Source organism: Mustelus asterias, chromosome 26, assembly GCF_964213995.1.
Source record: "Mustelus asterias chromosome 26, sMusAst1.hap1.1, whole genome shotgun sequence".
Taxonomy (NCBI): Eukaryota; Metazoa; Chordata; class Chondrichthyes; order Carcharhiniformes; family Triakidae; genus Mustelus; species Mustelus asterias.
In genome coordinates this window covers 616354-632187 of record NC_135826.1, presented here as the reverse complement: position 1 = coordinate 632187, position 15834 = coordinate 616354, and the positions used below count along the sequence as shown (strand labels likewise).

At 49.1% G+C, this 15834-nt stretch overlaps 1 protein-coding gene across 1 annotated transcript in view; it reads left to right on the top strand.

The window, feature by feature from the left end:
* Positions 1-10608, top strand: part of LOC144479410 (solute carrier family 46 member 2-like) — a 32397-nt gene extending 21789 nt beyond the window's left edge. The window contains exon 4 of the mRNA XM_078198050.1: positions 10063-10608. Coding sequence (XP_078054176.1) covers positions 10063-10192 — 130 coding nt within the window. The 3' untranslated portion in view covers positions 10193-10608. The remainder of the gene's footprint in view (positions 1-10062) is intronic.
* The last annotated feature ends 5226 nt before the right edge of the window (positions 10609-15834 follow it).

Here is a 15834-nt window from a genome sequence, read left to right as displayed (position 1 = left end):
ATCTCTGTAAAAATGCTGCAGACTGCCCCTGCTTCCCAATTCATTCCTGTTTGATAAACATTATTGCATTTCTCCATTCTCAAATCCACTCTCTCACTGTCGCAATTTCCTCTGTCCTTGCTCCAGACATCCTGCTCTTTCCCAGAACTTCCTCTCTGCAATAACTCAGGAAGCCCAACTGGAAAAGAACATAGTTTATTACAGAATGCAAAGTAAAACCACCACCATGGTGTATACACACTCGTCCCTGTCTGGTGCTGCAGTTCAGCAGGCCCAGTCCTGGGCCAGTCCTGGGCCTACCTTACAAAACGCTCAGGTAATGAGTTCCAGCTGGGCAGGCCGCTGCCTGTTACCAGCGGAACTCATATTCTGTGAACCCTGCCCCCCAGGGACATCACGGGGCGGCAAGGTAGCACAGTGGTTAGCACTGCTGCTTCACAGCTCCAGGGACCTGAGTTCGATTCCCGGCTTGGGTCACTGTCTGTGTGGAGTTTGCACATTCTCCTCGTGTCTGCGTGGGTTTCCTCCGGGTGCTCCGGTTTCCTCCCACAGTCCAAAGATGTGCGGGTTAGGTTGATTGGCCGTGCTAAAATTGCCCCTTAGTGTCCTGAGATGCGTAGGTTAGAGGGATTCATAGAATTATCATAGAAACCCTACAGTGCAGAAGGAGGCCATTCGGCCCATCGAGTCTGCACCGACCACAATCCCACCCAGGCCCTCCCCCCACATATTTACCCGCTAATCCACTTAGTGGGTAAATATGTAGGGATATGGGAGTAGGGCCTGGGTGGGATTGTGGTTGGTGCAGACTCAAAGGGCCAAATGGCCTCTTTCTACCCTGTAGGGTTTCTATGATTTTCTACGATCAATCAGTGATTCCCCATGGACCTTGTGGGGGTTATCACACTCTCCCAGTCTCCTGGCTCTTTCCCAGAGTGTTTATCCCTCCCTGTTATTGAGCTCAGGCCTGATTGGGTGCAGCAGACACAGAGAGCACTGCACAAAATAGTCACTTTAATCTCCACCTGAGACACAGACTGCTGGATAATCACATCCCATCCAACTCCCCATCCTCCAATCACATCCCACCCAACTCCCCATCCTCCAATCACATCCCACCCAACTCCCCATCCTCCAATCACATCCCACCCAACTCCCCATCCTCCAATCACACCCCACCCAACTCCCCATCCTCCAATCACATCCCACCCAACTCCCCATCCTCCAATCACATCCCACCCAACTCCCCATCCTCCAATCACACCCCACCCAACTCCCCATCCTCCAATCACATCCCACCCAACTCCCCATCCTCCAATCACATCCCACCCAACTCCCCATCCTCCAATCACATCCCACCCAACTCACCATCCTCCAATCACATCCCACCCAACTCCCCATCCTCCAATCACATCCCACCCAACTCACAATCCTCCAATCACACCCCACCCAACTCCCCATCCTCCAATCACATCCCACCCAAATCCCCATCCTCCAATCACATCCCACCCAACTCCCCATCCTCCAATCACACCCCACCCAACTCCCCATCCTCCAATCACATCCCACCCAACTCCCCATCCTCCAATCACACCCCACCCAACTCCCCATCCTCCAATCACATCCCACCCAACTCCCCATCCTCCAATCACATCCCACCCAACTCCCCATCCTCCAATCACATCCCACCCAACTCCCCATCCTCCAATCACATCCCACCCAACTTACAATCCTCCAATCACATCCCACCCAACTCACAATCCTCCAATCACATCCCAGCCCAACTCCCCATCCTCCAATCACATCCCACCCAACTCACAATCCTCCAATCACATCCCAGCCCAAATCCCCTCTCCTCCAATCACATCCCAGCCCAACTCCCCATCCTCCAGTCACACCCCACCCCAACTCCCCATCCTCCAATCACATCCCACCCAACTCCCCATCCTCCAATCACATTCCGGCTCAAATCCCCTCTCCTCCAATCACATCCCACCCCAACTCCCCATCCTCCAATCACAGTGGCATGGACCTTTTCCTGCAATGAGGGGGTGTATTGAAAGGCTGCATGGTGTGAGCTGTATTCGGCAGTACAGCAGCTTACCGAGGAAAGGGAATAGTGGTGGTGTCACTGGGGCCAGTGATCCAGAGGCCCAGGCTAATGCTGTGGGGACACAGGTCCAAATCCCACGACAGCTGGTGGAATTTAAATTCAATTCATAAACTCTGGAACTGAACAGCTAGTCTAAGTACTGATGACCATGAAACCATTGTCGATTGTCGGAAAAACCCATCTGATTCACTAATGTCTTGTAGGGAAGGAAATCTGCCGTCCTTACCCGGTCTGGCCTACATGTGACTCCAGATCCACAGCAATATGGTTGACTCTTGGTAGGTTGTGATGAACAAAGCATCGTAGCTGTGAGGGACGGCTCGGTGGATAGGATATTAGGATGTAGATAGGCTGGAAAATAGGGCGGGGATCCTGGATTCAGGATTCAATCCTGGACCGGGGAGCGGCGCGGGCTTGGAGGGCCGAAGGGCCTGTTCCTGTGCTGTATTGTTCTTTGTTCTTTGTTCTTTGTTCTTAACTGCCCTCTGAAATGGCGAAGCAAACCACTCAGTTCAAGGGCAATTAGAAACATAGAAACATAGAAAAACTACAGCACAAAACAGGCCCTTCGGCCCCACAAGTTGTGCCGAACATGTCCCTACCTTTTAGGCCTACCTATAACCCTCCATCCTATTAAGCTTCATGTACTCATCCAGGAGTCTCTTAAAAGACCCTATTGAGTTCGCCTCCACCACCACTGACGGCAGCCGATTCCACTCGCCCACCACCCTCTGAGTGAAAAACTTACCCCTAACATTTCCCCTGTACCTACACCCCAGCACCTTAAACCTGTGTCCTCTCGTAGCAGCCATTTCCACCCTGGGAAAAAGCCTTTGAGAGTCCACCCGATCTATGCCTCTCAACATCTTATATACCTCTATTAGGTCTCCTCTCATCCTACGTCTCTCCAAGGAGAAAAGACCGAGCTCCCTCAGCCTATCCTCTTAAGGCATGCCACTCAATCCAGGCAACATCCTTGTAAATCTCCTCTGCACCCTTTCAATCCTTTCCACATCCTTCCTGTAATGAGGCGACCAGAACTGAGCACAGTACTCCAAGTGGGGTCTGACGAGGGTCTTATATAGCTGCATCATTATCCCTGGACTCCTAAACTCAATCCCTCGATTGATAAAGGCCAGCACACCATACGCCTTCTTAACCACCTCCTCCACCTGCGGGGCCGATTTTAGAGTCCTATGGACCCGGACCCCAAGGTCCTTCTGATCCTCTACAGTACTAAGAGTCTTTCCCTTTATATTGTACTCCTTCATCCCATTTGACCTGCCAAAATGGACCACTACGCATTTATCTGGGTTGAAGTCCATCTGCCACTTCTCCGCCCAGTCTTGCATCCTATCTATGTCCCTCTGTAACTTCTGACATCCCTCCAGACTAGCCACAACCCCACCAACCTTCGTCATCGGCAAACTTACCAACCCATCCCTCCGCTTCCTCATCCAGGTCATTTATGAAAATGACAAACAGCAAGGGTCCCAGAACAGATCCCTGGGGCACACCACTGGTGACCGACCTCCATTTAGAAAAAGACCCATCTATACACACTCTCTGCCTCCTTTGGGAAATCATGATGTGGAGATGCAGGAGCATTGCTCCGAAAGCTTATGGTATTTGCTACCAAATAAACCTGTTGGACTTTAACCTGGTGTTGTGAGACTTCTTACTGTCCTTTGGGAAAGCCAGTTCTGGATCCACAGGGCAGCAGCCCCTTGGATCCCATGCCCTCTCACTTTTTCGAGAAGCCTTGCATGGGGGACCTTATCGAACGCCTTGCTAAAATCCATATAAACCACATCTACCACTTTCCCTTCGTCAATGTGTTTAGTCACATTTTCGAAGAAATCCACCAGGCTCGTAAGGCACGATCTGCCTTTGACAAAGCCATGCTGAGTATTCTTGAGCATACTAAACCTCTCTAAATGCTCATAAATCTTGTCCCTCAGGATCTTCTCCATCAGCCTACCAACCACTGAGGTTAGACTCACATGAGGTTAAACAATTAGTTTAAGTTTATTTATTAGTGTCACAACTAGGCTTACATTAACACTACAATGAAGTTACTGTGAAAATCCCCTGGTCACCACACTCCAGCGTCTGTTTGGGTACACCGAGGGAGAATTTAAAATGGACAATGCACCTAACCAGCGTGTCTTTCAGACTGTGGGAGGAAACTGGAGCACCCGGAGGAAACCCATGCAGACACGGGGAGAACGTGTAAACAGACAGTGACCCAAGCCGGGAATTGAACCCGGGTCCCTGGCGCTGTGAGGCAGCAGTGCGAACCACTTTGGCACCGTGCCGCCCTGGATGTCAGTAAGCTCACATACTATGACAGAATAAATAAATGAGATTCATGGGGAGAGAGTGTTGGATGAGGAGGCTGGAGACACGAGAGGAAACTCCTGACAGCTAGCGATAGTCGTAGCTCAGGGAGAGGGAATCCTGAGTACGGCGGGGTATTGTGGACTGGGGCTTGGAGTGAAATCACACCACCTCTTTAAAAACAACAACACCTCATTGCTGGGAGCAGGTTCAGCACGGAGCAGGGACAATCAGAGCTCCATGCTGATAGGAAGAAATGGAACTCAGGTCTAGCAATCAGGAGGAGTTAGGCTGCTATGAGGACCTCAAGGGCAGGAATCGCAGGATCGCCCCTTGATGTCATTTCCTTGAGTTTTAATCCCCAAAGAGACCAATAACTTTTAACAAGAAATTCAAATTTCCACTTAAATGGCTGAAAGAATAACACATCAGGATTTAAGGTGTTTACTGTAACAAATGACGATTAACACTATTAACTAAACATTAGGCGAGATTTTCAACCACCGCTCTCCCCACGTTTGTGTGTGGAGGAAGCCCACCCTTGGCCAGTCCTACTGCTGTCAGCGGGGGTTCCCATTGTTCATGCCCTCTGCTGCTACGGGACCTATGGTGGGGGCAGGGGGGGGGGGGCGGTCACTGGTACAGGGCCAGACGATCCTGCCAGTGGGAATGGTCAGATAATACTGCCAACTATCTTTGTAGGCATCTTATACTTTAAACCACATAACATATTACCCTAATCTTAGCCCAGCTGAAACAAACACATTTCACAGGTATACTTTACACTGGGAGGGATTTTCCAGACACGCTCGCCCCAAGATGGGAAAATCCCGCTCCAGGTGAATGGATCTTTGCATGGTCCACCCCTGCCTACTACGATTCCCGTGGTGGGCGGGATGGGAAAATTCCGCCCACTGTCTCTTATGTGGACACTCCATTTTCCCAGAATCAATCCCAAGTGATTCTTGTCTCTTGAGGGTTTATTTCTGGTCTTTTTTCTTAGCCTGCTAATTTGCAATCTTGGAACCATTTTTCACTATGAGGTTTATTTTTCCATAGACTCTCTTTCTAGCCCAAGCTAGGCAACTCTTCCAGCCTAATTTTAATTCCCCTGAATTTGGTCTTTTGAATCCAAGTGCAAGCTCCCACCCACATGCCTGTGCAGCAGAACATAGAGGGGGCTATTTTGCCCACATTCACTGTCAGTGAGAATGGCAACATGGATGCAAAGTCTCGTGATAGTCAGGAAATGCGATTCTCGCCAGCAAGATGTTGGTTCCTGATTTTCCTCATCTCTCGCCGTGACATAGCATTTTAAATAACATACATTTGAATGGATTTACATATTATTAAATGACCTGTGCACCACATGTATCCTCCTTACTGAATATTCGAACCTTGCCAACGTGACATCACGTCACTGAGGTTCACAATAGCTTCTGGAGGATGAGAAAATGGTTAAGGGGTTCCCATGGGGATGACTAAGGTCAGTATAGCCCCAGGGAGGGGGGAAGAAGGGCATGCCTGGGCACAGCCTCTGGTACTGCCCCGACTCTGCCACTTGTCACAGGTTGGAATCTGTGTCAGGGGGCAGTGCCAGGGGTGAGCCCTCTGGGGAGCCCAATTGGGAGAGGGTTCCATGTTGTGTGTGGGGGTGGGTACAGAGAGCACTGAGGACATTCAGGTGCCCTGTCAGTATTGAGAGAGGAGAGCAAACATTGAGGTGGGACCATGCAATGATGGGTGAGACATGGGCATTGAGGGGGAGTGTGTATTGAGGGGGCGAGGGAGCATTGAGGGGGGAGTGAGTATTGAGGGGAGTGAGTATTGAGGGAGAGTGAGTATTGGGGGATTGGGGGGAGTGAGCATTGAGGGGAGTGAGTATTGAGGGGAGTGAGTATTGAGGGAGAGTGAGTATTGGGAGATTGGGGGGAGTGAGCATTGAGGGGAGTGAGTATTGAGGGGAGTGAGTATTGGGGGGAGTGAGTATTGAGGGGGGAGTGAGTATTGAGGGGAGTGAGTATTGAGGGGAGTGAGTATTGAGGGGGAGTGAGTATTGAGGGGAGTGAGTATTGAGGGGGAGTGAGTATTGAGGGAGAGTGAGTATTGAGGGGAGTGAGTATTGAGGGGAGTGAGTATTGAGGGGGAGTGAGTATTGAGGGAGAGTGAGCATTGGGGGATTGGGGGGAGTGAGTATTGAGGGGGAGTGAGTATTGAGGGGAGTGAGTATTGAGGGGGAGTGAGTATTGAGGGAGAGTGAGTATTGGGGGATTGTGGGGAGTGAGTATTGAGGGGAGTGAGTATTGAGGGGGAGTGAGTATTGAGGGAGAGTGAGTATTGGGGGATTGTGGGGAGTGAGTATTGAGGGGGAGTGAGTATTGAGGGGAGTGAGTATTGAGGGAGAGTGAGTATTGGGGGATTGTGGGGAGTGAGTATTGAGGGGGAGTGAGTATTGAGGGGGAGTGAGTATTGAGGGGAGTGAGTATTGAGGGGGAGTGAGTATTGAGGGAGAGTGAGCATTGGGGGATTGGGGGGAGTGAGTATTGAGGGGAGTGAGTATTGAGGGGAGTGAGTATTGAGGGGGAGTGAGTATTGAGGGGAGTGAGTATTGAGGGGAGTGAGTATTGAGGGGGAGTGAGTATTGAGGGAGAGTGAGCATTGGGGGATTGGGGGGAGTGAGTATTGGGGGGAGTGAGCATTGAGTGGAGTGAGTATTGAGGGGAGTGAGTATTGAGGGGGAGTGAGTACTGAGTGGGGAGTGAGTATTGAGGGGGAGTGAGTATTGGGGGAGTGAGTATTGAGGGGAGTGAGTATTGGGGGGAGTGAGCATTGAGGGGAGTGAGTATTGAGGGGGAGTGAGTATTGAGGGGAGTGAGTATTGAGGGGGAGTGAGCATTGAGGGGGAGTGAGCATTGAGGGGAGTGAGTATTGAGGGGGAGTGAGTATTGAGGGGGGAGTGAGTATTGAGGGGAGTGAGTATTGAGGGGGAGTGAGTATTGAGGGGAGTGAGTATTGAGGGGGAGTGAGCATTGAGGGGAGTGAGTATTGGGGGGAGTGAGTATTGAGGGGTGAGTGAGTATTGAGGGGGAGTGAGTATTGGGGGAGTGAGTATTGAGGGGGAGTGAGTATTGAGGGGGGAGTGAGTATTGAGGGGGGAGTGAGTATTGGGGGAGTGAGTATTGAGGGGGAGTGAGTATTGAGGGGGAGTGAGTATTGAGGGGGAGTGAGTATTGAAGGGGGAGTGAGTATTGGGGGAGTGAGCATTGAGGGGGGAGTGAGTATTGGGGGAGTGAGTATTGAGGGGAGTGAGTATTGGGGGGAGTGAGCATTGAGGGGAGTGAGTATTGAGGGGGAGTGAGCATTGAGGGGAGTGAGTATTGAGGGGGAGTGAGTATTGAGGGGGGAGTGAGTATTGGGGGGAGTGAGCATTGAGGGGGAGTGAGTATTGAGGGGGGAGTGAGTATTGAGGGGGGAGTGAGCATTGAGGGGGGAGTTAGTATTGGGGGGAGTGAGTATTGGGGGGTTGGGGGGGAGTGAGTATTGGGGGGTTGGGGGGGAGTGAGTGTTGAGGGGGGAGTGAGTATTGAGGGGGGAGTGAGCATTGAGGGGGGAGTTAGTATTGGGGGGAGTGAGTATTGGGGGCTTGAGGGGGAGTGAGTATTGAGGGGGGAGTGAGTATTGAGGGGGGAGTGAGTATTGGGGGGAGTGGGCATTGAGGGGGGAGTTAGTATTGGGGGAGTGAGTATTGGGGGGTTGGGGGGGAGTGAGTATTGGGGGGTTGGGGGGGAGTGAGTGTTGAGGGAGAGTGAGTATTGGGGGCTTGAGGGGGAGTGAGTATTGAGGGGGGAGTGAGCATTGGGGGGTTGAGGGGGAGTGAGTATTGAGGGGGGAGTGAGCATTGGGGGGAGTGAGCATTGAGGGGGAGTGCGTATTGGGGGGTTGGGGGGGAGTGAGTATTGAGGGGGGAATGAGCATGGGGGGGGACCTTGCAGTGATGGGGCATTGGCAATTGGGGGGGGGAGTAGCAGTGTTGCTGCTGCGGTGGTTATTGGGGGGGGAGAGCTCCCTATAAATGTGCAGTGGGGGCGTGCACACAGCCCCAATACCTTTGTGATGGGGGGGGGCAGTTGGGAGTTTAAAGTCAGTTTTGATCAGGCACTCTAAAGATGGTGCCCTGATCTCTGCGGAGCATACCTTACAACCTCTATTAGTCCCCACTCTGCCAGAGTGACGGTGTAAACTATGCCCCTGATTTTTTTTTTGTCAGCAACTCTGGTCTGAAAACTTGCCAGTCCATCTGGAGAGAAACGTACCAGATTTCAGACCCATACCTGCCTGTGATATTCAGTCATAGCCTAAGGAAGCCTGTAACCTGATCTTCACAATGGCTTGCTCTGCATCCTTCGCCATGGCAACATGACTCACATGGCCATGTATGTAGGTAAAATGCTAATTGCCTATCCTTGAGAGCCAACTTTCTTTCACCTTGGAACAAAACACACAGTTTAAAATATTAATGTCTACAACCCTAGCCTTCTCAACACTTTTCTGGGACTTTGGACCTTCAGTCTATCCACTGTCGCCATTGTCTCCAAAAATAAATACCTTGACATTTTTCCCAGTAAAACAATTTAAACCTTCCTTTGATATCTATCAACCAAAACACCCAGGCTGGCTGCAAAACCAGTCACTCCATCCATTTACCATAAGATCTCAAAACATAACAACCTTATAAACCTCACATAGACAGAAGAACATCATTTTTTTGAAAATATGGAATTATGAGAAAAGAGCAGGACATTGGGACCAATGAGATGGCTCTGCCAAAGCGGAAGAAGGCCCTGAATGTGTGGGCGAGAGTGGGGCAGTGGAGTTAGTACAATAGGAGCATAGGAATTAGGAGCAGAGGTAGGCAAATTCAGCCCCTCAAGCCTGCTCCACCATTCAATCAGATCATGGCTGATCTCTCCCTGGTCTCAAATCCCCTGTCTTCTCTCGCTCAATCTGAATCTGAAATTCTAGCATGTTGTGATCACTCTTTCCAAGAGGATCTTTGACAACAAGACTATTAATCAATCCTTCTTCATTACATAATACTAAATCTAAAACAGCCTGCTCCCTGGTTGGTTCCATAACATATTGCTCCAAGAAACAATCCCTCATACACTTTATGAAATCTCCCTCGAGGTTACTGTTGCCAGTTTGATTGATCCAGTCAATATGCATGATAAAATTATCCATGATAACCGTTGTGCCATTCTCACAAGTCCTCATTATTTCTTGGTTTATGTTATGCCCCACTTTGGCAGTTTGCTTGGGGGCCTGTAAATTACTCCTGCCAAGATGTTATTTCCTTTGTTTGTTGTTTCCACCCATCTCGATTCAGCATTTTCCCTTAGCGCCAGTGTCATTTCTTAATATACAGCCTTCATGTCATCTTTAACCAATAAAGCGACTCCACCTCCTAATCCATCCTGTCTATCGGTGCGGAATACGGAGCACCCTCGGACGGCTCAACTTCCAGAGTGGAGCGAGTGACCACATTCTGTGCTGTAAAGTGTGTGTGCGGATTGGACATTGCTGCTTGTTTAATTTGTCTGTCTTTACAGGGTTTACAGTTGGAGATTGAACAGGAATGACTATAGCCAGATTCCGGGCACTGACTGCCCTCAGAGACTGACTCCAGAGGAACTCCAGGATTTCAGTGATGAGTGCTCCACATCATCCATTTCAAACTGAGCTGGTACCCTGAGGCTCTGACAGAAACTGTCAGCTAACTGGAAATACACCGGAACCACAGGGTTAAAGCTGCAGAGAACATAGCAATCAGCTCAATGGAAATTCTGACTGCAAGGTATTAGACTGGAAATTATTGTAGCATCAAAACCTGAGCTCAGGCTCTGCTCGAGAAGCCTTTATAAATCGTGTTTTGGGAATTAGGAATGTTATTGGAATAAAGACCTTATTATAGCAATTTGAGTATAATTCAGCATTAAAAGATCCTGAATTATAACGCTACGATCATTAAAGATATCAGATTTTCATAAAGGGTGATCCTGACTCGAAACGTTGGCTCTATTCTCTCACCTGAAGAAGGGGCTTGGAGCTCCGAAAGCTTGTGTGGCTTTTGCTACCAAATAAACCTGTTGGACTTTAACCTGGTGTTGTTAAACTTCTTACTCTATTCTCTCTCCACAGACGCTGTCAGACCTGCTGAGATTTTCCAGCATTTTCTGTTTTTGTTTCCGATTCCAGCATCCGCTCTAACAGATTCTAACAATTCTTTCCAGATGGAAATCTGCAGTCCTGACGCAGTCTGGGTCTATTTGTGATCCTGAATCACACTGGTATGTTTGACTTCACTGCCTGCTGAAGTGACCAAGCAAACAGTTCAGTCCTGAACAACCATTCAAAGAGAGAGAGTAAATGCCAGCGGTGTTCAATGAGGCCACATCCTGGGGAGGTTCAGCGCGAGGGATAATGTGTGTGAACTTTCTCAAATATTACCCTGAATTGGAGTGCTCGCTTTGAGACTAATTTCACTCACAGTGTCTGTCTATTTGTTCAATGACTTCGGTTGGCTCATTCGATAGCTAAAAACTCCCAGATTTTGCAATAACAGTTTGCCTTGCTGAGGTTTTTTACCCTCGTCATTCCAGCTCACAAACACTGACCGTACTGCTGACAGCATAAACACTCTGACTCTGGGCACTCAGCCAATCCCACACAGCCTTATCTTCACTCCCACTTCCTGGTCCCATCCAGTGCTGGGAGGATTTACCAGCGGAAAAACAGGAAGCGGATCAAGTGAATGAATCAGCAGCTTTACACAATGTCAGAGAATGGAGTTGTCTCTTGTAAAGATATTTACTCCACTTAAGAAACTTGGTTTGTTCTCACTGGAACGACGGAGGTTGAGGGGTGACCTGATAGAAGTCTACAAGATTATGAGGGACATGGACAGAATGGACAGTCAGAAGCATTTTCCCAGACACTGCCCAGATACTGCCCAGCTGCAGCCCAGGCACTACCCAGCTGCAGCTCAGACGCAGCCAGACACAGCCAGACGCTGCCCAGACACAGCCCAGCTGCAGCCCAGATACTGCCCAGACACAGCCAGACACTGCCCAGACACAACCCAGACACTGCCCAGCGGCAGCCCAGATATTGCTCACCTGCAGCCCAGATACTGCCCAGACACAGCCAGACACTGCCCAGACACAACCCAGACACTGCCCAGCTGCAGCTCAGACACAGCCAGACAGAGCCAGATACTGTCCAGACACAGCCCAGACACAACCCAGACACTACCCAGCTGCAGCTCAGACACAGCCAGACACAGCCAGATACTGCCCAGACACAGCCCAGCTGCAGCCCAGATTCTGCGCAGACACTGCCCAGACACAACCCAGACACTGCCCAGCGGCAGCCCAGACACTGCTCAGACACAGCCAGACACAGCCAGATACTGCCCAGACACAGCCCAGCTGCAGCCCAGATACTGCCCAGACACAACCCAGATACTGCCCAGCGGCAGCCCAGATACTGCTCAGCTGCAGCCCAGACACAACCCAGACACTGCCCAGCTGCAGCTCAGACACAGCCAGACACAGCCAGATACTGCCCAGACACAGCCCAGCTGCAGCCCAGATTCTGCGCAGACACAGCCAGACACTGCCCAGACACAACCCAGACACTGCCCAGCGGCAGCCCAGACACTGCTCAGACACAGCCAGATACTGCCCAGACCACAGCCCAGCTGCAGCCCAGATACTGCCCAGACACAGCCAGACACTGCCCAGACACTGCCCAGCTGCAGCCCAAACGCAGCCAGACACTGCCCAGCTGCAGCCCAGATGCAGCCAGACACTGCCCAGACACAGCCCAGTTGCAGCCCAGACACTGCCCAGCTGCAGCCCAGACATTACCAAGCAACAGCCCAGACACTGCCCAGACACAGCCCAGACACTACCCAGCTGCAGCCCAGACATTGCCCTGACACAACCTAACGAGCTTCTGTTAAATGCAAAGTCAAAGGTTTGGAAACAGTTGCCTGACATGTTATTAATTTCCATGTTCTAACCCTGCCCACCTACTCCCAAACCCTACCCACAAATATAAAATCAGCCACTGGGAACTGTGAGCATTTCACTCTGTGTGTGTGACTTACTGCTAACTTACTGGGCCTTGTTTTACACTAATAATGAGAGCTGGTTTATTATCATTGATACACATATATACATGCAATTCCATAAAACCCATCTTTGCCTCTAATTTCCTGAGTAACTTCTCAATCACTCTGTCCCCACACTGCTTTAAGATCCGCTTTGGAAGTGCAAGATGTTGAAGAGGTTTATGCAGTGATAACATAAGTCTACTTGTAACACTAATAAAAAGTAAAAGTATTTACCCTGCTTTTCTCCATTTCCTTCATATCTGTACCTAACAAAAATGATCAACTTTAGTTTTAAAACTTTCGATTAACCTTGTTTTAGGTAAAGAATTGGAGATCTCCCTTTGTGAAACAGAATTGTAATTCTCATTGTAACAGTTGATTGAATGACCTGAATCAGGGACCTTGGGCAGAGTTGAATGTTTTTGTTTGAATGAGTTGGCAGTGTTTCTGATGCTCACAGCAGCTCTATCCCAGGCTGTTTGTTGTGGACTGTGATTGTCCTTGAATCGATGTGCAGCAACTCACCATGTGCTCCACACTCTTCACAGAACTCCTCAAGCCTCGGACCCTTTCAGTGAGGACGTTTATCAACTTTCAGGATTTTCTGACCATATGTTTGACAGATTCAGTTTTAAGGCTGAGTGTGTTCTCACATTCTTTTCTTAGAAGCATAAAAAAGATAATAAAAGTTTCTGATAAATGGTCACCAAGTGAAACATTAACTCTTTTTTTCTCTCTCTACAGACGCTGACAGGCCTGGTCAGGTTTTGCAGCATTTTCTGTTTTTATTCCAGATTTCCAGCATCCGCAGTATTTTATTAAGTGTGCAATAAAATGTCTATTTTTCCAAAGATTGTAAATGATGAGATCCCGGCGGCGAGCAGTGAAGTAATTAATGATCACATCGCCTGTTCAGTGGTGTTGGTTGAGGGAGAAATCTTAGCCAGGGCACCAGGGAGAGCTCTCCTGACCACCTGAGAGTCTAAATGGGGCCTCAATTTAACATCTGATACAGAAAACAGTCCCCGCAACACTGCAGCACTCCCTCAGTATTACAGCGTCAGCTGAGAGTGTGTGTTGAGCATAATGTGAATCCATGACATCAAGACGCAGGAGGGAGAACAACTGAGACAGAGTTCATATTCCCTCTAGATAATATTCTTCTATATTAATCACTTTGTGACTGAGGTTACAATGAGGAATTTGGTGCCTGTGGATAAGATACAAAAGTCTGAGGTCACGGACCAACCGACTCAAGAACAGCTCCTTCCCTGCTGTCATCAGACTTTTGAATGGATTTACCTTGCATTAAGTTGATCTTTCTCTACACCCTAGCTATGACTGTAACACTGCATTCTGCACCCTCTCCTTTCCTTCTCTATGAACGGTATGCTTTGTTGGAATAGCACGCAAGAAACAATACTTTTCACTGTATACTCATACATGTGACAGTAATAAGTCAAATCAAATCCAATCCCTGTTGTGTAGCCTCTATTTCACCACTTACTGCATCTCTAGAAGCTTCTGGCTGGGTTTTGCTGTTTTAAACCACAATTTTCTTTCTGATTTAAAGGCGAAGTGTGATTCGGAGGACATCATATTTGTACAGAATATTCTGGAAATTCTGTTTGCGGCTCCATCTGATGTTGCAGCAAGTCCTGTGGGGTAGGAGGGTTATCCGGTGTCACAGGGATGACATTGCTGAGTAATCCTGCTGTGAGGCCACAGGCTTAGGGCCTAGCTTATTTCCCTGCCCACTCCTAACCCGCTGACCTTGTAAGATGAAAGGCTTGGTTTCAATAGGAAAAGCTGTCTTCTCCACACCTGGCTCCACATTCCCAAGAGAACAGCCGGAAGAATAATCCAATGTCTCAGGAATTTTCCAGAAACTGTCCCGCGGCTCACTTTGTACAAATTTGCTGGAGTCACAGACCTCTCAGCAGAGAGCAGTCTGCTTTATATTAAAATAATCACTCTGCGTATAGCAAACAACAGCCAGTCCGGCAGTTAATAGGAGCTAGTCCTTGAGTTGGACACTGGCTAAGGGATTCTCCTGGCTGCCAAATCCAAACCACAAGCAGTGATATGTGTAAGAGTTTTGAATTCTGCAGTAAGTGTGTCATTCACCAGCTCTGAGGCCCTGTCAGGGTCACTGTAATCAGCAGTGTTAGGGCTGACCCCCCACCCCCACCCCACAGGCAAGGAGACAGAGACAGTGATTGTGTGGGGTGAGCAGCTAAGTGAGACCAATGGGCAGGGGAATATGTGTCACTGAGTCTCCAACTCACATTCTAGTAGTGTCAGGCTGATCAACTACAGCCTTCAAATTAGGCCCCATTGCAGCTAACTTTTATTTTTCCTTTATTTTTTCTGGGGATATGGGTGTCACTGTCAAAGTCAGTGTCTGTCGGCCATCCCTAACTGCCCTTGGACTGAGTTCTTGCTGGGCCGCATCGCTGTAAAGCCACACATGTAGGCCAGACCAGGTAAGGATGGCAGATTTCCAGTGAACTAAGATAGTTGTCATGGTCACCATTACTGAGACTAACCTGTGATTGCAGATTTATTAATGATTACATTGAAATTCCTCCAGCTGTGGTGGTGGGATTTGAATCCTGGACCTCAGGGTTACTATTCCAGTGATATTACCACTACACCACCATATTTCCCGTGATTAATTCCCTCCCAGTCAATTAGATCCTTCCAGTTAACAGGCTCTTATTCTTAGTTAATAAACAGCCAGAAGCTCAAATGGTTTCTGTTTGTTTACCAGTATGCAACACATGCCAGCAACCACCCCCCCAACCCCCACCTGTCCTCTGCAATTCGAAACCCTCTCAGATTTGGATGTGAGCTATATTTTCAGCCTTACAATTTGATAGTTCATTTCCTTTAACCCCAGGGGTTTGATTCCCCCTTGCCCTGTAGCTGGGAGTGTGACCCTGTCACTAGAACAATGAATTCTCCATACGATTGGAGCCAGAGCTCGCTCTGTGATCACCTGCATGGATTGAGTTATCCCCAGGCAATGGGGCTGCTGTATACTATCGCCACTGTGAAAGTTACTCACAGCTACCAACAAGACTAACTTGCATTCAACGTCCCAAATCAAACGGGGGCAATAAACATTGGGAGGGGCAGGTAAAAGCAGGGTCAAGGAGAGTGTTAAAGAGGGAGAGAGGGAGTAGGCAGGGATGAAGATCGG